Here is a 23488-nt window from a genome sequence, read left to right as displayed (position 1 = left end):
TAGTACTGCTATAACCATTGGTGCGCAAATATCTCTTCAAGACCCTACTTTCCATTCTTTCAGATATGTAACCAGAAGTGGGACCTCTAGATCATATAGTAGTTCTATTTTTAATTTTTTGAGAAATTGCCATACTAGTTTCCACAGCTGCTGCATCATTTTACATTTCCACCAACAGTGCATAAGGACGATGATTATTCTTATTTAGCTAATAAGCTTGGGCATCAGGACAACACTGACATTCTTCCAAAGAACAAATAAAAATGATAGATAGCTCTGAACCAAGTCTAATTATTTAGCAGGATCATTTAATTCTTCAATAAAAACAACTATGACAGTCGATTTAAAAGTAGGACTCTGCTATATTCATCATTCTTCCAGCTGGCAAAGAAGCATGACATGGTGGTGGTATCCCCCATCCTGGAACGAGACAGAGAGCATGGGGACATTTTGTGGAACACAGCTGTGGTGATCTCCAATTCTGGAGCTGTCCTGGGAAAGACCAGGAAAAACCACATCCCCAGAGTGGGTGACTTCAATGAGGTGAGCCAGCTCAGCCTTTGTGGATCTTTCTGTGAGCAAAACTCTGTGTTGGATCATGTCATGTCACACAGTGCTGGAACACTGTGTGGCTGCAGTGCTCTGGGGTGTGCCGCCATTGTCCTGCATCACATGGACGATAGGATTCTGGTGGAAGTCCTGGGTGAGTCCCAAACACCAAGCACAGAGGGGTATTTCTTTTTCTAATATAACCTGACGTGGCTTTCTGAAATTTGTCTTTGAGGTTAAGTAATATATTGATTAAAACGAAAATAAGTCATGCACAAATGTGAAATGATTCCTCAGCCCCTTTCAGGCTCTGAGCTCCTTACCCATCATAGGCTAGCCCTTGCTTGGGAGGTAGGGGGTCCTTGTCTGTAAGTCACATGAGGTCTTAGCCATGTCAATGTGTGGGATGGCAGTAGGTTAACGTGCGTGTCTGTGCACAGGGGTATTAGGTAGAGCTTTGTGCCCATGATCAAGGTATAAATCAGGGGAGCTATTTTGATGAGTTAATGCCAATTCACGGGTGGATTAGATGAAGAGGGGTGGACGTTTGAAGGAGGGAAGTAAACTCCAGCTACTACCTGAGATATGAAACCTGAACTTGATCTGCGATGAATACAGTTGTTCAGAATGCAATCTCCCCAGTCCTTTGCTGCCCTCCCTGATTGCGGGAGTTCCAGCCACACTCAGACTGGTCAGGAGGACAAAGAAGGATCTATAGAGGGAGATGACATTCCCTAGGGAGAAAGAAAAACCAAGTGTTTCTCAGTAACAGCTGGAGATGCGGGTGGGAAGACGTGCTCATCACCTGTTTACCCTGGGATTAATCTTTAGCTCCCAGCAGATAGTGAAGGGTTTGTCTCAACACACCAGGATCTACTCCAGTGTCCACCACATGTGCACATCCGGGTTGCTGCCTGACCCTGACAAATTTTGAGATTAATGGGAGGAGGCAAAATGTTCTGGAATCATATCTGTTTGGGACCCTGACTAGTCCTCTAGCCCCCACTCAGTGCCATCCATGAAAATGTCCCAGGGCTGGCACCCCAAGGGGGCAGAGAGGCCAGCTGGGCAAGTCACATGCCCCATGAGGCCATGGTGGTTTTCCCCTAGCAGGTGACGGTTGCTCTGGATGAGCTTCCAGTCCCTTCTGCTCTGACGTTCTTTATAGGAACATGTGGTTGGTGAAGACATTGACTAACTCATGTTAACATCGACCAAACTTTAGCCTTTAGTTGTACCATGATTGAAACCTAACTAAAGTTTATCCTTAAAATACTGTGGGAAGTTGCTTTGGGGATTTTTCTGACATGCCACAAAAGAAATTGTGGGTAAATGCTTAAGCCATGGTGATTTCCCAGTTGTTGGCTTGTAGTTATTGTGTCTGGTTTCTTCAATTAAAAAAAAATTTTTTTTAAACATTTATTCATTTTTTGAGAGACAGAGAGAGAGAGAGAGACAGACAGATTATGAGCAAGGGAGGGTCAGAGAGAGTCAGCTGCTTAACCAACTGAGCCACCCAGGAGCCCCTCTTCGATTAAAAAAATTTTTTTTAATGTTTATTAATTTTTGAGAGAGAGAGAGTGTGTGTGAGCAGGGGAGGGGCAGAGAAAGAGGGAGACACAGAATCTGAAGCAGGCTCCAGGCTCTGAGCTGCCAGCACAGAACCTGACACGGGGCTCAAACCCACGGACCATGAAATCATGACCTGAGCTGAAGTCAGACATGAGTCACAGCCAAGACTGTTACTTTTAGAGAACTGGCAATATTTTATTTTTTCCGTCAAGTCTAAGGAAAGAGAAATTGTACAGCCCAGAGGTTTTCACATATGGCCCTTGTTTTTCAGTCAACTTACTACATGGAGGGAAACCTCGGACACCCCGTGTTCCAGACTCAGTTCGGGAGGATTGCGGTGAACATTTGCTACGGGCGGCACCACCCTCTCAACTGGCTCATGTACAGCATCAACGGGGCTGAGATCATCTTCAACCCCTCAGCCACCATCGGAGCACTCAGGTCTCTCAGCTTGCAGGATCTGGGAGGGTTCTTGGGACCTAGCGATCTTAGACCCACCGCCAGGCTGCAGGGTTCTGAGATGGGTTTAGTAAACTGCCGTGCGCAGCTGCGGCCACCAGGTTGTCTTACAAATATGAGTATGGGATTGTGTGTTGTGTATTTACGCAACTTTTCTGTAGGGAAAAAAATTACTCAACGTCAATTAAAATTCCCCCTAAAGAGCTGCTTTGCTGTAAAATACTATTCTCTGCTATTATTCTGAACACTGAGATGGTAATAATTCCCCTCCATCCTATAATTGTCAGGATTCCAAAAAGCTCCTCTTCTAAAGTACCCAGAGCATAGTAGGTGCCTGGCCAGCATAAGCTCCTTTCCCTGTCATGGCCCCTGCTAGGGGGACTGAGGATACCTAAGACTCTTATCTGCAACATCCAGCACATGGAAGTCAGACATCTGGATGAGAGAAGGAGCAAATGAGAGACTCAAAGCTGTGAGGGTCCTTAAGAGATCAGTTAAGTGACTCTGAAACTTGGTTTTAACCAGCAAAGGGTTTTTCTTGTAACACCTAACACGTGTTTAGGTGTCAGCCTAATCCTGAAACAGATAGATCTATTCTGATCAAGGCTGTGGGGTGGGCCCCGGCAGCCCTTGGGTTCCTGTGCAAGACCCCTGGGGCTCACTTAATAATGGCGGGCAAGCTAAGATGACCTGGCATGACTGCACTTCCTCTGCTTATCTCTTCCCCAACGGCTGAGTATTTGGGTGGTTTCTAGTTTTGCATCATTAACAAGTACCAGAACTCTAGGAATTTATGTGCAATTATATTTCTCCCCAACTCACTTCCTCCAAAGCAGGATTCCTGGAGCAGGAGGTGCTGGCCTTCACTCTGTGTTGTACTGGTTGCCAGTGCCCTAGCCGTGGGTCCCTGGGGGACCCATGGGGAGTGGTTGGGGCAGTTCTAGTGGGCAGCTTTGAGTTCCCTGATGGCCTATCCCTGTCACTCTTCTCTCTTGACTAAATTTTAGTCAAATTTCTTCTGAAGGTCAGAATGTGATATTTACTTTACCTTTTCTTTTGAGCATGGGGCTCCCTTCTCAAGAGGGACATCCTTATAGCATTCCAGTTTCCACAGCAGCCCCCTCAGTGAGGCAGAGCACAAACCTGGCTGGCTCCCTCAAGTCACCTGCCCCATCCATGCACCTGAAGTTTATCTCTGTGTCCAGGAGGGGTGCTGTTGGTCAGAAGAGAAAAATCTTGGACATCCCCTGAAGAATTTCCCTGGGGCCTCATGGCAGCTTAGTTACTATGACAGAGTCCAAGGCAGTTGTGACATAGGGTAAACTACTGGTCATCCAGCATCCAGACCTGGGCAGAACCTCTGGGCCACCCCCCTGGAGCAGCCCCCTCCTGTTGGCCATGTGTAAGACATTCAGCAAGCATCATCTACCTGCAAGGGTCCCTTGAGGAACCTGAAGCCAATTCGCTGAGCATCAGTGCCTATACCGGCTCTTGGGCCAGGGCAGGCAAAGCTGTGGCCTCAGACTCGGATGGCCAGCTCCCTGACCTTATTCTGTTGAGCTTTTATTATCCCCAATTAAGCAAACAGAAGCACCCCAATGTAATATGCACATAACTATTTATGTCTCCAGCAGTCTATTAGGCTTATTAAAAATTATTGATTTTCCTTCCTCAACCAACAGTCATCCAACTCATGCCTTTCAAGGGTATGGTGAGGCTGACAGTTAAAACGGTAACACGTCCTTTGGAAAGCAGTATGTTTCATGAGCTCCTAAAATGTTCACACCCTTGACCAGATAATACGCCTAGAACTTTACCTGACAGAGTACCTAAAAAAGGAAAAGGCTGAAGCCAGAGGTGAGAGAAATGTCAGACTTAGGTAAATTTCGGCCCATCTCTTCCTTGTTATTGCACAGTCACTAAAAAGTCATTATGAAGATAATGCAACATCATGACAAAAGCCTGTGAGCAAAGATGTTTTCAGGCTATGGTCAGAACTCTGTAAACCTCTTTTGCCAAGAATGGGTATGGAGTGTGGAAAAATTACAACAGATGGTTTATAAGGATGGTGGGATTCTGGGTGATTTTCTTAAAATGATAAATGAGTGTTTATGGAATTGATGGTGAGTGTTTTTTCAGCACCGGGCTGGGCAAATCCCCACCAGCTGCACGCAAGCAATGGCTTCTGGAACCATCCATTCCTTCACTGGCATGTCCCCCCTCCCATACACACATGCTCTGTGGATTGGTGGGGTGTCCTCACTCATTTTAGGGTCCCACAGTTATAAGCACACGATAGACTTGAAGTGTTTTTTGATGACCTGAGTCATCCTGACCCATGTGGCCATGTATGTGTGTCAGTAGGAGAGTCGCTGTTCCATCTCTTCAATGCATGTCTTTGTCACACTGTGACTGGGAATAAGGCAGATGTCCCCATACCCCCATCGGGCTCTCCATGATTCCCGCATACCCTGGGTTCTCACGAGCCTCCATCTTCTTTCCCTTGCTTGCTTTGAGAGCCAAAGTTTTATTGCCAGCTGTGGGTTTGAGTCCTACACAGTGCACCCTCCCAGGAGAATTGCAAGAAAGATGTTTTCTGGCACTCACCCTGCAACTGTCTATTTAATTCCTGAAAATGTCATTTACGGGTGTGTTTCTATAAAAATCCTTTCTTAAAAGTTTTGTCAGCTTGGCTTAGCACCTGGGGGGTGGGGGGCAGGGAAGCAGCAAAATGAGTCCTCTCAATCAAGCCTGTGATTTTTTTTTTTTTTACAGACTCGTGAAACCTCCCGAGAATTAGGCTTGTGACAAGCACCCACTCCCTCCACCTACTCCCAGTTTAAACCAGGTGCATGCTGACAGGAAGGAAGATTCCAGGGCATTTTGCTCTCAGTCACTCAGTGTTTCTAAGTGGGCATTACACCTGTCAATCCAGAATCTTAATGATGTTGTTCCTCAGACAACAGAGTGACAAGAAGGCCCACTGGATTCCATGGCACATTGTCATTGGTGGGCTGGAGGACAGGGTCTTCAATTGGGGCAAGGTTTTCCACCATGTCCTACCTTTGTGAATACTGGACTGAAGAAGGCCCACAGCTCAGCTGTACCTGTATGGTGCCTCCTTCCTGGGCCAGTAAGAGAACCAGGGATCCCCTGCTTAGAGTCTCAGGGTTCAGAAGAGGAAAACAGGAAGGCACTGGGAAATGTGGACAGGCTCAGGGGAGGTGACACCTGCTACAGAATCTACCCCTTCCAGTTACCCCAATTCCTTGCAGGTTTACTCTGTTTGCTTGGCCTGAAGTACCCCCTCTCTAGAGACTGCTTTGCAAGGCAACAGAGCAGGGTCGGGATTAGTGCAGCAGTCTGAGTCTTGAGCTCCCTTCTTACATTTGCCAGGTGAGGCTCTGCCCAGCGCAGAATGTGAGTTCCTCACCCGACCCAGGAGGAGGGAAGGAGAGAGAGCTAGTCACAGGGCTTCTGCCACGCAGCCCCCTCTAGAAGCTTTGCATGTGTGGTCAGTCTTTACAATATTCCTTTAAGGAAGTTTCAGAAAAGGAAACTGAGGCTCAAGTCTGCTTTGTCCTGCAGCAGCCCCTCCCCAAAAGGCTGCTTGGGCTTGAGCAAGGGACAAGCTGGCCTGCTTGTGGGTTTGGGGTCACCCACAGCCACAAACAGTCTCCCTGGCCATCCCCACTGCGGACCTGAGAAGGCCGACAGCCTGGCTGTCACTCAGGACCAAGCACCCTCCCAGTCTGGCTGGAAAGTCAGCCACATGGTTCCTCTTGTTTCTCTCTCACAGTGAGTCCCTGTGGCCAATCGAGGCCAGAAACGCAGCCATTGCAAATCACTGCTTCACCTGTGCTATCAACCGTGTGGGCCAGGTAAGTCCCTGAGGTCTGGCTGGTCTCTCAGGTTTGGTTAACCAGGTGTGCTGGGGAGGGGACAGAGTGATAAGCTGCTAGGAAGGCTACCTGCCGAGAGGGGACCCGGCCTCTTCGGCCAGCAGAGTCCACAAGGGGAAGCAACTGTCTGCTGGCCCTGGTGGGGACATGTCACATCTCTTCTCCCTGCTCCCTCTGTGTGAAGGCCATAAATGCTAGGGTCCCGAAAGGGGGTAGACTGGCTTGGTCTGTTACTTTTAAAGATATTCCTATGTCCGTCTTCTGTTTTTGTCCGTTTTGGTTTTTAGCTGAAACCGTTTTGAATGGCTGTCACCCTATCCCCACCACGTATCCAGTTTCGTGTTTTTCCCCATTGACCCCATACACTGAATGACCCTGACTACAAAAACACAATGCGTTTATTATGTAATAATCTCCTTCCTATTCTTATTAATCGGATGCCAAAATCTAATCAGAGCATCTGCTCAGTCTGAGATAACCGAGGTTTCTACGTTTCTGGCAACATGAACAAACTCAGTGTTTTAATTAGCCTGTGTAACCCCATCACAGCTTGATATGCAGTTTCCATTAGGCTTTAGGGAAGATATTGAAAACCACGTGTGGACACCCCCTTACTCCCTTCATAGACCCCAAGCTGGGGCTTATTTCTCAGACGGATACACCTCAGATGCCTTCCACAGCCCTGAGAACCACTCTGCAAAGCATCTTTTTTTTTTTTTTTCCCCCTCCCAGGAGATTATAAACTCCCCAGAGATGAAGTCTGAGTTTTTACCTTGCCTGTCAAATTCCCCGCCGGCCGCCTGTGTTGGCCCAATGCTGGCTACTTAGCAGGGACGTTTAATAAGCACTTGTTGATTGCCCAGTGACTACAGGCCATTCCTTCTGGCTTTAACTGTTCACAAAAACGCCTCCTCAGCCCGACTTTGTGGTGGATGCGGTGGTAGTGCCACCTATAGGTTTACCTTACCTTGGTTTTATTTCACAGGAGCACTTCCCGAATGAATTTACCTCTGGAGATGGGAAGAAAGGTATGTTCTGTGAATTTCCATGGTGGCTGCAATTGAGGGGTGGGCCTCGCTGTCCCATTCTCTGTCTGCCACAGGGTCTGTGCCACAGGCCTTGTCTGCACATGTGGCATGTTGTCGGAGGCGTGCACTGCTCTCATCTTTATGGCCCACAGTGTGGGGGCAGCCTGACCATGGCTACGTTTGGATAGGCAGTCCTGGGCTTGTGACCACATCATTCCCCAGATGGGAATTGAATGGCATTGGATTGGACTCTACCCCTCCCCCAGGATTGGTATAAGATGGGCCTAGAAGATATGGGGGAGCCCTTTGTGAGCTCCCTGAAAGATGGGGTGCTTTATCCACCCTACACATCTCCTTCCCTCTCTTCCTTTGTCCTTGTTCATCTGCTACCATCCCCCACCCCAAGCTGCACAGCTGTCCCAGAACACTGGCATGGATTGTCTTGGGTTCCTAGAATCCACAGCTTGTTTTGATCTGAGGGCAGGTACCACCTCACCTCTACTAGGATTCCCCACCCCCTGGTCCCACCTCTCTGGCTGGAAATGTGGGAGGGAAGCGCCTACCAAGGAGGAACTACCTCAGGGTATCCCCTGATAAGGCAGAGGGGATGGAGCAGGTCTGTTTCCCAGAAAAGCACTTCCTGAAAGGGTTCCAGATCCCCTCATTTGAGGCCCCAGACTTCCAGAGTCTCCAATCCCAGGTAGCTCTCTGCAGTCAGAGTCACAGAAGAGGCAGGGAAATGAAGTCTGCTGGGAATCTACTGTGTCCAAGCCCCTGCTGGGCCCTGCACTGTGCCCACCTACTCCTTACATGCCTGTGGGGTGGCTATTAGCCCACTTGTGAGGGGACCGAGGTATGGAAGGAGGTGGGTACAGTAGACAGAGCTGGCAAGGCAAGTGAGGGCAGAGCTTCCAGCTCACGTTGTTGGGCCACCACAGGAAGCAGGTCACACAGGAAGCCCTACAGAGCCATGTGACTCCTTTGGGCTGTGGGTGGCTAATGTTGGCAGTAAGGGCTAATACTTCTACAAGGGTGACCTTTAAGAATGTTCCCAGGGGCAGAGGTGAGGGCTGTGAAGTTGACTTTTGGAAAAACTTCCTTGACCTCAGGCCTGAGGAGGGACTCAGGGACTTGGGCCTCAGCATTTGGCAGATGCTGGGGAGGGTGGCACTGACCCTTTGTTTAGGATGTCACTCAATGTGCCTATCTCTCTGAAGAATCCACTATGTGCCTGCACAAGCTCACAGGTTCTTTCTTTTTCTCCTTCAAAGCTCACCAGGACTTCGGCTACTTTTATGGCTCGAGCTACGTGGCAGGCCCGGACAGCAGCCGCACCCCTGGTCTCTCCCGCAATCGGGACGGGCTGCTGGTTGCTGAGCTTGACCTGAACCTCTGCCGGCAGGTGAATGACATCTGGAACTTCAAGGTGGGTCCCTGAGTCCCCTGATCTTGCCCTGCTCCTCTTCTTGAGCCCCCATCCTGCTCTCAGGGCTAGAAACTACAGCCGCTGGGTTTGCTCTCCAGAACAGCCAGATGAGACTCCAAGCTGAGTGGAGGGGCAGGTTTCTTCCTCCCAGAGCTGGTGTGTGAGGGAGGAACCACTGCATCAAGTAAGGCCCAGGCAGCAGACCCTAATAAATTCTCCTCTTGTCTGATTTAGAATCTGGGCGCCTTCAAACAAATTAATCTCAATTTCATTTGTCTGGAGAATAGAGTGGATTGGCTTCTCTAATCCTTTTTTTCCTTTCCAGGCATTTGTACTTATCACAAGATAAATGTGGGTGTCTGGCTCTGCCTGTGGCCCGGCCCCATGGTCTAGGCCTTGATGGTAGAGGGAAATGGGTCATGCAAAGAAATGGCATCTTATCACAGCTGTTTGCCCCCTCCTCCCCACCTTTCCCAGTCACTTTAAGCAAGCCCTTTCTGCTCCTGGGCCTTAGTATGCCCATTTGTAAAACAGAAGGCTTTACTGCAAGGTCTCAAGTGGCCTTTGAGACCTAACTTGCGTGACACCAGGGGTTATGGGAGGAGCATAAGTGCCCGCCTTCCTGGAATGGGGAGCCATTCCATGGCAGCCATGGCCCAGGACCCGGACCCCCCTGGAATATACTGTCTCATCCTGGATGCAGATGGAGTTTGCTGCATTAGTGTCCAACAGTATTCTATCAACTCAGAACCCACGCCAATGAATACATACAAATGAATGTCCTCACAGCTGAATGACTTTGCCCAGCTTCTGTGGGAAGAACCAGCTCCCCTCCATTTACCTGAGCATGGGTCCTTGGGCATGTTCCCTGAGTCTCAGATCCGCATCAGACAAACAAGACAAACAAGGCCCACATGAACATCTCCTCTTTCCTGGGAAGGTCTCTCCTCTTCCTGGGAAGCTCAGATTAATGCTGTATTCCACACAATAAACAGAATGTTTCCTCATCAGTAACTTTTTGAATGCAAAAGCCCTCCCAAACTATGGTGATGGGCTTGAGCTCCTACTGGGACTTTGGGGAGGAGAGAGGGAGGAGATGCTGGGTAGATTCTCTAGCCCTGCCCCCATTCTCTCCCAGACCAGAGCCGGGAGGGTGCACCAGGGTGCAAATACCTGCAAACTTCACTGCCGTCTGGGGACCTGGAGCAAGTCACTCCCCTCTCTGGGCTGTGGGCTGTTCTTCTGGGGTTCTGTAAGACGGAAGGACAGCCCTCTTCCCTTCTGCCTTGGGGCAGGCCACACCTTCCGGATAACAGATCACAGAGGTCTTCCAGCAGGAGGGGCTGGAGTGTGTGAGTCCTCTGTCATCTGTCATCTTAGCTATGGCACCGGAATCAGTGCCGAGAGGTCACACAGGGGTTGTTTCTCTGTGTTACATAGTCTGAAACTATCCCCTCAACGGGCCTTCCAAACAAATTTCTGTCCCATGGCTGCCCTCTAGTGGCTAGAGGTGGTGGTGAGTAAATGAGGGACGTTTATGAAACAAGAATTTCTGCCTGTGTTTTGCTTTCAGATGACGGGCAGATATGAGATGTACGCTCGGGAACTTGCCGAAGCCATCAAACCCAACTACAGCCCCAATATTGTGAAAGAGTAGCTGGATGTCAGTCCCTGCCTACCAAGGAGGGGACTTCTGCCCCTAACAGCTCATCAAGTACAGCAGGCTTTTACACTTTCAAGTTCTCCCTCATGATGCCCTGATAACATTGCTGTACAGATTGGTTTTAAAATGCCCAGGCAGGGAGGGTAGATTGAAGAGTGACTGCTTAATGAATATGAGGTTTCCTTCCTGGGTGATGAAATGTTTTGGGGCTACACAGAGGTGATGGTTATACCTCTAATGTACTAAATGTACTAAATGTACATGAATGTACTAAATGCCATTGAATTGTATACTTTAAAATGGCTAATTCTGTGTTATATGAATTTTACATAATTTTTAAAAATTCCACGCACTGCTTGTGCAGGTTGCCTTGCATTTAAACACATGGGATGCCCCAGTCCTAAGGTTCCTCACCTCCTCTGTTTAGACTGTCAGCAACCTGAGGGTAAGGGTGGGAGTGTATGTCCAAGGGAAAAGCCGAGGCTGATCCAGAGTCCTTGAATTACCGGGTGGTTGTGGGCAGGGGAGACGGTCATTAGATGTGTCCACTTGGCCAGGCTGCAGTCTCCAGATATTCAATCAGACGCTAATCTGGGTGTTGCTGTGAAGGTATTTTGTCGACATCATTAAAGTCTGTGACCAGTTAACTAAGCAAGTGAGATTATCCTAGATAATCCTGATAGGCCTGATTCAGTCAGTCAAAAGGCCTTCAGAGGAGAGCTGAGGCTTCCCCAGTGAAAAAGAAATTCTGCCTGTGGACAGCAGCTTCCTTCCCAGGCCTGTTTGAGTTCCAGTTTGTCCTTCCTGGTGGCCTGCCCTACAGATTTCAGACTTGTCTGTCCAGCCCCCACAATCACTTAAGTCAATGCCTTGCAATAAATCTCTTTAAATATATATGCGACTGTTTCTGCTTCTTTGGTTGGACCCTTACTGATATAGATTCTGGTACTAGAAGTGGTTCTAGAGGAACAGAATCTTCAGGACGAGTTTTCTGCATTGGTGCTAGGTTTCCTGGAATTCTTCTCTAATTTGGTTGATTTAAAGACACTAATGACTCTATTTCCAGTAGTAAAGAGGGCAATGGTTAGTCCATGGTATGATGTAGCAATAGAGATGTATAGAAAGAACAGGACAGGGACGCCTGGGTGGCTCAGTCGGTTAAGCATCCGACTTCAGCTCAGGTCACGATCTCGCGGTCTGTGAGTTCGAGCCCTGCGTCGGGCTCTGGGCTAATAGCTCAGAGCCTGGAGCCTGCTTCTGATTCTGTGTCTCCCTCTCTCTCTGCCCCTCCCCCATTCATGCTCTCTCTCTGTCTCAAAAATAAATAAACTTAAAAAAAAAAAAAGCCCATATGACTTTAAAAAAAAAAAAAAAGAAAGAAAGAACAGGACATCAGCCTGCACGCAAGAGTCCCAGTCTGCCATTCCTGGTGGCCTGTCCCATCTGTGGATTTTAGGCTTGGCTGACCAGCCCCCATCAATTGCAAGTATAAGGCAATTCCTTGCACTAAATCTCTTTATATCTTTATATATATATATATATGCATACATGCTTATACATATATATGTACACACATACATATGTACATTTGTGTCTCCTATATATATAAATATATCTGTATCCCCTGCTGATTCTGCTTCTCTGATTGAGCACTGACTGCCTGACTTACATAGCAGATTTCCACTTCTCTGCACCTTGGTTTCCACATCTGTAAAGTAGGACCATATCCCCTCTCCTGCTTTATACGACAGGACAGTGGTGAGAGAAAGACTAGATGGGTCAGGGAGCCTATGTGACCTTGCACCACACAGCAAGAGTCCCACCTGTGAAGTCTCAAACCTCCATAGCCAGCCACAGTGTTGAAAGTGGGAGTGGGGTCCTCTGGTTCTACCCTTACTGTGCCCAGTCAGAGAAGGTAGCCTCATTCCTTCCCTGGCCCAGCAGCTGAATTGCATGAATCAACCCATGTCAGGGCTGGAGTGCTCCTGGACAGCCGCATGGGGTGAGAAAACCAGTTGCAACTATCCAGCCATACCTCTGTGTTAACCCCCTTAACCTCTCTGAGCTGCAGGCTTTTCCCTTCACATAAAAGCCCCCTTTGTACTTACTTTTCCATAGAATCCAGCCCTGCAGATGCAGTGAGCTTTTCTGTTTGGCCTTCAGTGTCCAGAAACGCTATGCCTGTGATTTCTAAAAAGAGTGTGTAGTCAACCAAATACAGAAGCCAGCTGAGATGACAAGTTGGTGTATTTATGAAATAGGCTCTAATACACCAGAAAGGATTTGATTATCCACACCTCTCACTGCCTAGAATCAAAATGTTCAAGCCTGCCTTAGGGTAGATGGGCCCTGCACACATGGAGTCATTTAAGGGTTTAACTCATGCCTGGAACATTTAGATACTCAGCAAACATTTGTTGGCTGAAACCTAGGGTAGAAGTTTTTGTTTCTATGTGATCATTGCTGATACCACGGGAGAGAAGTTGCAGTGGTTCTGTGTACAGGGCCTGTGGTGGATGGGTGAAGGCTTCTGACACTCTGAGCCTTGGTTTTCTCACCTCTAAGATGAGAGGTGACTGGGCTTAATTAAGGCTTTCTGGGGTCTCCCTAGCTGTTCAGACAACATTCCTGATAGCCCATGGCTTTATTGCTAGAATCTGGAGTATCAGGGGAGAGTGGTGCCAAGCCACAGCGTGTCCAACAGGAAAAAAGGCAAAGACATTCTCCAGGATAGACCACATTTTAGGCCACAAAACAAGTCATAATAAATTTTAAAAGATTGAAATCATATGAAGTCTCTTTTTCAATCACAATGGAATTAAACTAGAAATAAGTAGCAAAAGGAAAATTCAGAAATATGTGAAAATTAAACCACATGTTCTTGAATACCCAATGGATCAAAAAAAATCACAAAGGAAATTAGGAAATGTTTTGAAACAAATGAAAACAAAACCAAAACACCAAAACTTATAGTATGCAATGAAAGCAGGGCGACAGGGAAATTTATAGCTGTAAACACTTACATTAAAAGAGAAGGGGGGTGCCTGTCTGGCTCAGTCCGTAGAGCATGTGACTCTTGATCTCAGGGTTGTGAGTTCAAGCACCACATTGGGCATAGAGTTTACTTTAAAAAAAAATAAAATAGGGGCACCTGGGTGGTTCAGTTGGTTAAGTGTCTGACTCTTGATTACAGCTCAGGTCATGATCTCACAGTTTGTGAGTTTGAGCCCCGCATTGAGCTCTGTGCTGATGGTGTGGAGCCTGTTTGGGATTCTCTCTCTCTCCCTCTGTCTCTCCCTCTCTCTGCTCTCTCTCTCTCTCTCTCTCTCAAAATAAATAAACTTAAAATTTTTTAAAATAAATAAATAAAATAAAAATTAAGAAGAGGATTTCAAATCAACAACCGAATTTTATACCTTAAGGAACTAGAAAAAGAAGAGCAAACTAAACCCAAGATAACCATAGAGAAGGAATATTTAAGATTAGAGCAGAGAGAAATAAAATAGAGAATAGAAAAAACAATAGAGACTACCAATGAAGCCAAAAGTTGATTCTTGAAAAAAATCAACAAAACTGACAAAGCCTTAGCTTGATTGACTAAGAAAAAAAGAGAAGACTCAAATTACTAAAATCAGAAATGAAAGTGGGGACATTACTACTGATTGTACAGAAATAAAAAGGGTTATAAGAGAGTACTATGAACAGTTTGTTAGAGGAGGTCATCAAGAGCATATGACTGCTGGTTGACTCATGGACTGGACCCAGGCAATCAGAGGCCCCTTCCCCTCCTCTGCCCACTAGAATGTACATTCTGCCCACTCTTAGCTCCACACTAGGAGCTACTTCAATGATACAGCTTGAGAGAGTAATTTTTTTTCTAGTCAATTGGCAAATATTTATTAAGATTCTAACATTGTAAAACGAACTAATATGACCCACAGAGACAAAGATGAACAAGATGGGCAAGATACCTATTCTTGTGGAGCTTTCTTTCTTTTTTAATGAGTCATGCATAATTTATTTATTTATTTGGGGGGAGGGGTTTTGAATGTTTATTTTTAAAAAATTTTATTTATTTATTTATTTATTTATTTATTTATTTATTTATTTAAATTTACATCCAAGGTAGTTAGCATATAGTGCAATAACGGTTTCAGGAGTAGAATCCAGTGATTCATCCCTTATATAGAACAGCCAGTGCTCATCCCAACAAGTGTCCTTCTTAATGCCCATCACCCATTTAGCCCATCCCCCCACCCTCCCCTCCAGCAATGCTTGGTTTGTTCTCTGTATTTAAGAGTCTTTTATGTTTTGTCCCCTCTCTGTTTTTATATTATTTTTGCTTCGCTTCCCTTATGTTCATCCGTTTTGTATCTTAAATTCCATATATGAGTGAAGTCATATGATATTTGTCTTTCTCTAATTTTGCTTAGCATAATACACTCTAGTTCCATCCACGCTGTAGCCAATGGCAAGATTTCATTCTTTTTGATTGCCGAGTATTATTTCATTGTATATATATATATATATATATATATATATATATATATATATAGTGCTGCTATAAACATTGGGGGTGCATGTGCCCCTTCCAAACAGCATACCTGTATTGCATCCCTTGGATAAATACCTAGTAGTGCAATTGCTGGGGCATATGGTAGTTCTATTTTTAATTTTTTGAGGAACCTCCATACTGTTTTCCAGAGTGGCTGCACCTGTTTGCATTCCCACCAGCAGTGCAAAAGTGTTCCTCTTTCTCTGCACACTTGCCAACGTCTGTTGTTGCCTGAGTTGTTAATGTTAGCCATTCTGACAGGTGTGAGATGGTATCTCATTGTGGTTTTGATTTGTATTTCCCTGATGATGAGTGACATTGAGCATTTTTTCATGTGTCTGTTAGCCATCTGGATGTCTTCTTTGGAAAAGTGTCTATTCATGTCTTTTGCCCATTTCTTCACTGGATTATTTGTGTTTTGGGTGTGGAGTTTGATAAGGTCTTTATAGATTTTTGAACCCTAACCCTTTATCTAATATGTCATTTGCAAATATCTTCTCCCATTCTGTCAGTTGCCTTTTAGTTTTGCTGATTGTTTCCTTCGCTGTGCAGAAACTTTTTATTTTGATGAGATCCCAATAGTTCACATTTGCTTTTGTTTCCCTTGCCTCCAGAGACGTGTTGAGTAAGAAGTTGCTGCAGCCAAGGTCAAAGAAGTTTTTGCCTGCTTTCTCCTCTAGAATTTTGATGGCTTCTTGTCTTATGTTTAGGTCTTTCATCCATTTTGAGTTTATTTTTGACTATGGTGTAAGAAAGTGGTCCAGGTTCATTCTTCTGCATGTCGCTGTCCATTTTTCCCAACACCATTTGCTGAAGAGATTGTCTTTTTTCCATTGGATATTCTTTCCTACTTTGTCAAATATTAGTTGGTCATACGTTTGTGGGTCCATTTCTGGGTTCTCTATTCTGTTCCATTGATCTATGTGTGTCTGTTTGTGTGCCAGTACCACACCGTCTGGATGATTACAATTTTGTAATACATCTCAAAGTCCAGAATTCTGATGCCTCCAGCTTTGGTTTTCTTTTTCAGGATTGCTCTGACTATTCAGGGTCTTTTCTGGTTCCATACAAATTTTAGGATTGTTTGTTCCAGCTCTGTGAAGAATGCTGGTGTTGTTCTGATAGGGATTGCACCGAATGTGTTGATTGGTTTGGGTAGTATCGACATTTTAACAATATTTGTTCTTCCAACCCATGAGCATGGAATATTATTCCATTTTTTGTGTGTCTTCTTCAATTTCTTTCATAAGTTTTCTATAGTTTTCAGTGTATAGATTTTTTACCTCTTTGGTTGGGTTTATTCCTAGGTATTTTATGGGTTTTAGTACAGTTGTAAATGGGATCAATTCCTTAATTTCTCTTTCTTCTGCTTCATTATTGGTGTATAGAAATGCAACTGATTTCTGTGCATTGATTTTATATCCTGTGACTTAGCTGAATTCATGGATCAGTTCTAGCAGTTTTTTGGTGGAATCCTTTAGGTTTTCCATATACAGTATTGTGTCGCCTGCAAAGAGTGAAGGTTTGACTTCTTCCTTACTGATTTGGATGCCTTTTATTTCTTTGTGTTGTCTGATTGCTGAGGCTAGGACTTGCAACACTATGTTGAATAACAGTGGTGAGAGTGGACATCCTTGTTGTGTTCCTGACCTTAGGGGGAAAGCTCTCAGTTTTTCCCCATTGAGGATGATATTAGCTGTGGGTCTTTCATATACAGATTTTATGATCTTGAGATATGATCCTTCTATCCCTACTTTCTTGAAAGCATTTTGTCAAATGCTTTCTCTGCATCTATTGAGAGGATAATGTGATTCTTATAATTTCTTTTATTAATGTGATGAATCACATTGATTGATTTGTGGATATTGAACCAGCCCTGCATCCCAGGTATAAATCCCACTTGATCATAGTGAATAATTCTTTTAATGTATTGTTGGATCCAGTTGGCTAGCATCTTGCTGAGAATTTTTGTATACATGTTCATTAGGGAAATTGGCCTGTAGTTCTCCTGGTCTGTAGCCCCCTGTAGCATTCAGGTGATTGTGCAGTGGCAGCAGTTCAGAGATTATGGCAAATCACAACACACAGCCCGCTCCAGGTTTCACCACACCCTGGCATCTCTTTGTTCCAACACCAGCAAATGCGGCTGTTCTCTGGGGTCTGGTGGGACGTTTGCCTGTAGGGAGGTCATATATCCTCTACCAAACACCCTCCAAGCAGGGGAACTTCTTCTCCCTGTGTGGCCCATGGACCCCTCAGACCTCTCTGCCTGCTCCTGGGGATTCGCCCTTCCTCCCCACCAGAGCACCACCAGGTATTGAGTTCTGGAATTCTGACTCTGCACTCTCCTGTTTATAGAGACCTAATGGTATTGAAACTCTCTCCTTTCTCCCTGTCAATGGTTTTGGGGAACAGTTTTCTTGTTCAGTCCCTTGTGTTTCCTCTCTTTCTCTTTCTCTCCAGCTACTTTTCCTGCACTCTTCACCCTTTCTCTGTCCTCTCTCTGCAAAAACAGCCTCCTACCCTCAGTGGCTTCTCTCTCCCCCAGTTCACCTCTCCACACTGTGTACCTGCCAAGTTCTATGGCTCAAGTTATGCAGATTGTTGTGTTAATCCTCAGGTCAATTTTCTAGGTGTGCAAAATGGTTTGGTGCTGATCTAGCTGCATTTCAGGGCAGAGAGAAGCCAAGAACTTCCATGCTGCTTAGCCATCTTGGCCCTTGAGAAAGTAATGTATTATTAAGGCCATCTGAGCAGCCTATGTGACTGAACCCCATTAAGGTCTCTATGTAAACTCTTAAGATTGTGGTGGGCATATGCAGAGATCTACTTGTCTTGCGACCACTTGACACGAACCTCGTATGTAAGTGGCCTTGCTTTAAAACTGCCACCTACCTCACGGCTCCTGGGTGGCTCAGTCGATTAGGAATCTGACTTCATCTCAGGTTATGATCTCATGGTTTGTGAGTTCAAGTCCTGCATCAGGAGAGCTCGAGCACTGCTTCAGGTAAACACAAGCCCCACTTTGGGTGAGCCCTGATTCTCTCTCTCTCTCTCTCTCTGCCCTTCATGGGATTCTCTCTCTCTCTCTGCCCCTCACTCACTTGTGCCCTCTCTCTCTCTCAAAAAAAGAACAAAAACAAAAACCCTACTACCTACCAATCTGGAGAGGTCTGCATCTTTCTTTGTTCTCTCCTTGCCTTCCACTTATGGGGGCCAGTTTCAGATTTCACCCAGGGAGTTGCCACATTTGCAAACCAACACAATTGTCTGCCAACAAATTGGACAACCTAGATGAAATGGACAAATTCCTAGAAACACAAAACTACCAAGACTAAATCATGAAGAAATAAAAAATCCAGATAGACCTATAACTAGTAAGGAGATTTAATGAGTAATCAAAGCATTCCTACCAAAGGAAGGCACTGGTCCTGGTGGCTTCACTGGTGAATTCTACCAAACATTTAAAGAAGAACTAACATCGAGGCACCTGGCTGGCTCCATCGGAAGAACATGCAACTCTTGATCTCGGGGTCATGAGTTCCAGCCCCACATTGAGTGTAGAGATTACTAAGACAAACAAACAAACTTTTAAAAAATTAAATAAATGAAAATAAAGAACCAACACCAATATTTCTCAAGTTCTTCCAAAAAACTGAAGAGGAAGGAATGCTTCCTCTTTTTTTTTTTATTTTTTATTTTTTAAATTTACATCCAAGTTAGCATATAGTGCAACAATGATTTCAGGAGTAGATTCCTTAATTCCCCTTACCCATTTAGCCCATCCCCCATCCCATGATCCCTCCAGCAACCCTCTATTTGTTCTCCATATTTAAGAGTCTCTTATGTTTTGTCCCTCTCCCTGTTTGTATATTATTTTTGCTTCCCTTCCCTTGTGTTCCTCTGTTCTGTGTATTAAAGTCCTCATATGCGTGAAGTCATATGATATTTGTCTTTCTCTGACTAATTCCGCTTAGCATAATACCCTCTAGTTGCATCCATAGTTGCAAATGGCAAGATTTCATTCTTTTTGATTGCTGAGTAATACTCCATTGTGTGTGTGTGTGTGTATATGTGTGTGTGTGTGTGTGTGTGTGTGTGTGTATAAAATACCACGTCTTATCTGCTTCTTTTTTTTTTAGTATTTATTTTTTTATTTTTGAGAGACGGGGGCGGGGTTGGAGGGGCAGAGAGAGAGGGAGAGAAAGAATCCCAAGCAGTCTTCATACCATTAGCACAGAGCCAACGTGGAGCTCAAACCCACAAACCACGAGATCATGACCTGAGCTGAAACCAAGAGTCAGGCGCTCAGCTGACTGAGCCACCCAGGCGCCACTGAAGGAAGCACTTCTTAACTCATTGACGCCAACATTATGTTGACATCAAAGCCAAAAAAAGACACTACAAGAAAACAAAACTACAGAGGAATATCCTCTATGCATACTGATGCAAAAATCCTCAACAAAGTACAGTTGACCCTTGAATAATGCAAGGGTTAAGGGTGCTGACCCCCTACACACTCAAAAATCCGATGTATAACCTTTGACTCCCCAAAATTAATAGCCTACTCTTACCAGAAGCCTTACCAATAACATAAATGATGGACTAACACGTATATCGTATGTTACATGTGTTATATACCATATTCTTACACTAAAGTGAGCTAGGGAAAAGAAAATATTATATTTTTTAATTTTTATATTAAAAACTTTTTTAATGTTTATTTTTGTGAGAGAGGAGAGAGAGAGAAAGAGAGAGAACATGAGTAGGGGAGGGGCAGAGAGAGGGGGAGACACAGAATCTGAAGCAGGCTCCAGGCTCTGAGCTGTCAGCACAGAGCCCGATGCAGGGCTCAAACTCACAGACTGTGACATCCTGACCTGAGCTGAAGTCGGATACTTAACCAACTGACCACCCAGGCACCCCAGGAAAAGAAGATGTCATTAAGAAAATCAGCAGGAAAATACATGCACAATACTGTACTATATCCAAAAAAAATCCAAACATCAGTGGGCCTGTGTAGTTTAAACCTGTGTTGTTCAAGGGCCAACTGTACTAGTAAATTGAATCCAACAGCATATTAATGGCTAAATTAGTCTTATTTCTATTGTTTCCTTTAGGATAGGTTAAAGAAACATGAACATATTGTCAAGAACTGGGAAGAATCTGCGCTCTAACCCTGTTTGGAAGCTGACAACTTAGCCGACCTCAGTCTCTTGGATGCTAGCGGAAGACACAGCACTCCTCAGAGGCAAAGGAGTTTTTAGTACAGCAGTAGCAGCAGCCAGAGTACCAGCACTGTGTTATGGCAGTTCCCCGAGCCCCAGTTCCCCCAGGACGAGACAAAAGAGGGCCAAGCAATCCATGCACATGCAGTGGGTTGCATTAAGAAGAGAAAGGGAAAGAGAGAGAAGAGCTTAAAAAATTCTAATCTTTTTTACTGGAAGGTAAAATATGCCTGCCCCTTGTTCTAAAGGCAGACACTATCTCTGTCTACCAAGGTTGCAAGAACACCTGCATTTTGCTTCAGAGGGAGACTTTGCTCTATCTGCTAAGGCTGTTGGCTCTACAAGTGTCCTTGAAAACACAGTCCAGGAAAACACAGTCCAAGACAAAGGCGTTCATGGTTTTAGCTCATGAGTCTTGCAAAAATTTGAGAAAAGTGAGAGACCTACAGCAATAACTTCTAGCAATGTCCATTTCTCATTTCTGCATCATCTTGACTTCTGGCAGTTTCCCCATGAGTGTACTACTCTATCAGTCACTCTGATTAATTTGGCTGACAGAGGCTGGACCATATCAGTTCCATTTGTCTCATAGGATTTCATTAATTTTATCCATAGAACTTCAAGGAGAATGAGCCCAACCTGCAAATTAACCTTAGTCCTACCTCCTAGGGTCCTCAACCCAACAGCCTGGACAAATTGCATGAACCATGAAGGTCTACCTTAGAAAGCCAAGTGGCTTTCTCAAATATTGACCTTTCCACTTGGCTTAGGTCATTAATCCAGGTATGGCAGGATATATTAGATACTGTCCAATCTCCACCCTGGCCCACAGGAAGAAATCTAGGCAAGATTATTATCTATACCAACCTAGCCAGTGACCTAATACTGATCTGAAATGCCCTCCTGGGCCAAGGTGGTAACAGTGATCACTTCTTCTAAAATCAAGGATAAATGTTCCATCACTTTTTCTAATCAGATGACTACCATCATGGGGATATCTGCCCACAGAGTACACATAAATAACGAGTCAGTTACTGGTCCAGGAAGCTCCCCTGAGTAATTGAGGCTAGCCTCATTTTAGTGAGATCTTCACAGTTGTCTGTGGGCTACCCAATCTATTAATGGTATTTGCTTAAACAATTGAATGGATCAAAGATCTAAATGTAACAGCTAACCCTATAAAATTCTTAAAAGAAAACACAGGAAGAAACCTTCATGACACTGGACTTGGCAGTGACTTCATGGATTATGGCCCATGACCAGCATGAAGATGCAAGACACCGTTTTGGGGGAAGTTGGCTAGTTAATGCCTGGCTTCCATACAAGTACAGTCATCAGAGCTCCCGTGGTGTCCCCAGAAAGAAAGTGTTCTCCACAAGTTTTGAGGTCCCCCAAGTGGGACCTACATCAGTCAAGGAGCAAGTTGATATCTCTCCTTGTGGCGTCCTGACCAGTTGGTAGGCCTTCGGTTTCCCAGTTAGCTTGAGTAATTGAATCTAATCCTTGTATTTGGAAGGACTGTCTGAGGGTAGTCAGTCCAATCTCTCCTGTTTGCCCATGCCACCAGCTGGGTGACTCTTGTCTTCTCCATAGAATGGCTGAATGAGATCTATGGAGACAGCGGTTGGGAAGGCATCTGGTGGCATTGCAGTTGTTTCCCCTGGGAGATTGCAAGAGCCAGGGCTATATCCCCTGTGTTGTGTTTCCAACAGCCTTCTGGTAAGGTTAATAGGAATGGTGATCAAACTGTGGTCAAAGCCATCTGGTTGGGAAGAAGGCAAATCCCTGCAATCGGTTATGTTTAACATGCTTGCAAAAGTTTGGGAATGTTACACCGGGGCATACATATTTCATAACGAAGGCTCCGGAGGCAATTATGAAAGACAAGAATCATTAATGATTAATGCTTCTCCCTCCCTAGCTTGTAAAATCTAAGCTCTTTCCTATCTAGGTGCCAAAGTTGCCATTCCTCCTCCAAAGTCAGTATAAATTCCAATAGCTAAAACATCACCTTTTTTTCCCCAGTTACCCCTTTCTCAAACCCCTAGCCTTTGTTTGGAAGGGTCAGGTGCAAGAGGAACAAGAACATTTTTATAAAACGCACAGAGACCTGTTATTTTCCCAACTTCATCCCACATGGGCCACCATAGGGGGTCTTGGCAGGCAATGTACTCACCCAAGTGGTCATTGTCCTTATGATCTCTGACCATGTCAGTCCAACAGGAGAATCCAAGCGGCTAAACCAGAATCAAGTTTGAATTCCTAGGCCTCCCTTCAACTGGGCTGTCACTTTAGAACACATGCCAAACAAGCTGGCCTGGAGTTGTTCTTAGGAAAAAGAAAGAAGCAACATGCCCAGGAATCATCAAGTTTAAATCCCCCAATCCAGGGCGCATGGGTGGCTCAGTTGGTTAAGCGTCCAACTTCAGCTTGAGTCATGATCTTGCGGTTTGTGGGTTTGAGACCCGCATCTGGCTCTGTGCTGACAGCTCAGAGCCTGGAGCCTGCTTCAGATTCTGTGTCTCCCCCTCTCTCTGCCCATCCCCTTCTCATGCTCTCTGTCTCTCAAAAATAAATAAACATTAAAACAATTTTTTAAAATTAATTCCCCAATCCAAACTGCTTTATGAGAGAGAGTGGACCAGGAGGGAGTGAGGGAGATAGACTCAGAAACATATATATATATATATATATATATATATATATATATATATATATATGACAATGTATACATTGTTTAACATGTTTATTAACATATATATGTTTATTTTCGAGAGAGACAGCAAGAGTGAGAGCGAGAGTGGGGGAGTGGCAAAGAGAGAGGAAGACACAGAATCCAAACAGGTTCCAGGCCCCTCACTTTGAGTGCCTAGCCCAATGTGGGGCTCGAACTCACAAACTGTGAGATCATGACGTGAGCCAAAGTTGGACGCTCAACCAACAGAGCCACCCAGGTGCCCCAAACCCTTTTTTTAAAGTTTATTTATTTATTTTGAGAGAGAGAGCTTAAGGGAGGGGCAGAGAGAGAAGGAAAGAGAGAATCCCAAGTAGGCTCCAAGCTGTCAGCACAGAACCTGACTTGGGGCTCGATCCCACAAACCGTGAT

General features: G+C 45.1%; 1 protein-coding gene across 5 annotated transcripts in view; it reads left to right on the top strand.

Moving 5' to 3' along the window:
• Nucleotides 1-22837, top strand: part of UPB1 (beta-ureidopropionase 1) — a 104340-nt gene extending 81503 nt beyond the window's left edge. For 4 of the 5 annotated variants that reach the window (XM_042961491.1, XM_042961494.1, XM_042961493.1 and 1 more), the window contains 6 exons: nt 382-543; nt 2393-2562; nt 6380-6461; nt 7468-7510; nt 8782-8936; nt 10510-11608. In XM_042961491.1, the coding sequence (XP_042817425.1) occupies nt 382-543; nt 2393-2562; nt 6380-6461; nt 7468-7510; nt 8782-8936; nt 10510-10593 (696 nt within the window). In that variant the 3' untranslated portion in view covers nt 10594-11608. Of the gene's footprint in view, nt 1-381; nt 544-2392; nt 2563-6379; nt 6462-7467; nt 7511-8781; nt 8937-10509; nt 11609-20274 lie in introns of those variants that run through there. The other variant, XM_042961495.1, reaches the window with a different exon arrangement.
• The last annotated feature ends 651 nt before the right edge of the window (nt 22838-23488 follow it).

The sequence above is a fragment of the Panthera tigris genome, chromosome D3 (assembly GCF_018350195.1).
Source record: "Panthera tigris isolate Pti1 chromosome D3, P.tigris_Pti1_mat1.1, whole genome shotgun sequence".
Taxonomy (NCBI): Eukaryota; Metazoa; Chordata; class Mammalia; order Carnivora; family Felidae; genus Panthera; species Panthera tigris.
This window is presented reverse-complemented; position numbering and strand designations above follow the sequence as displayed.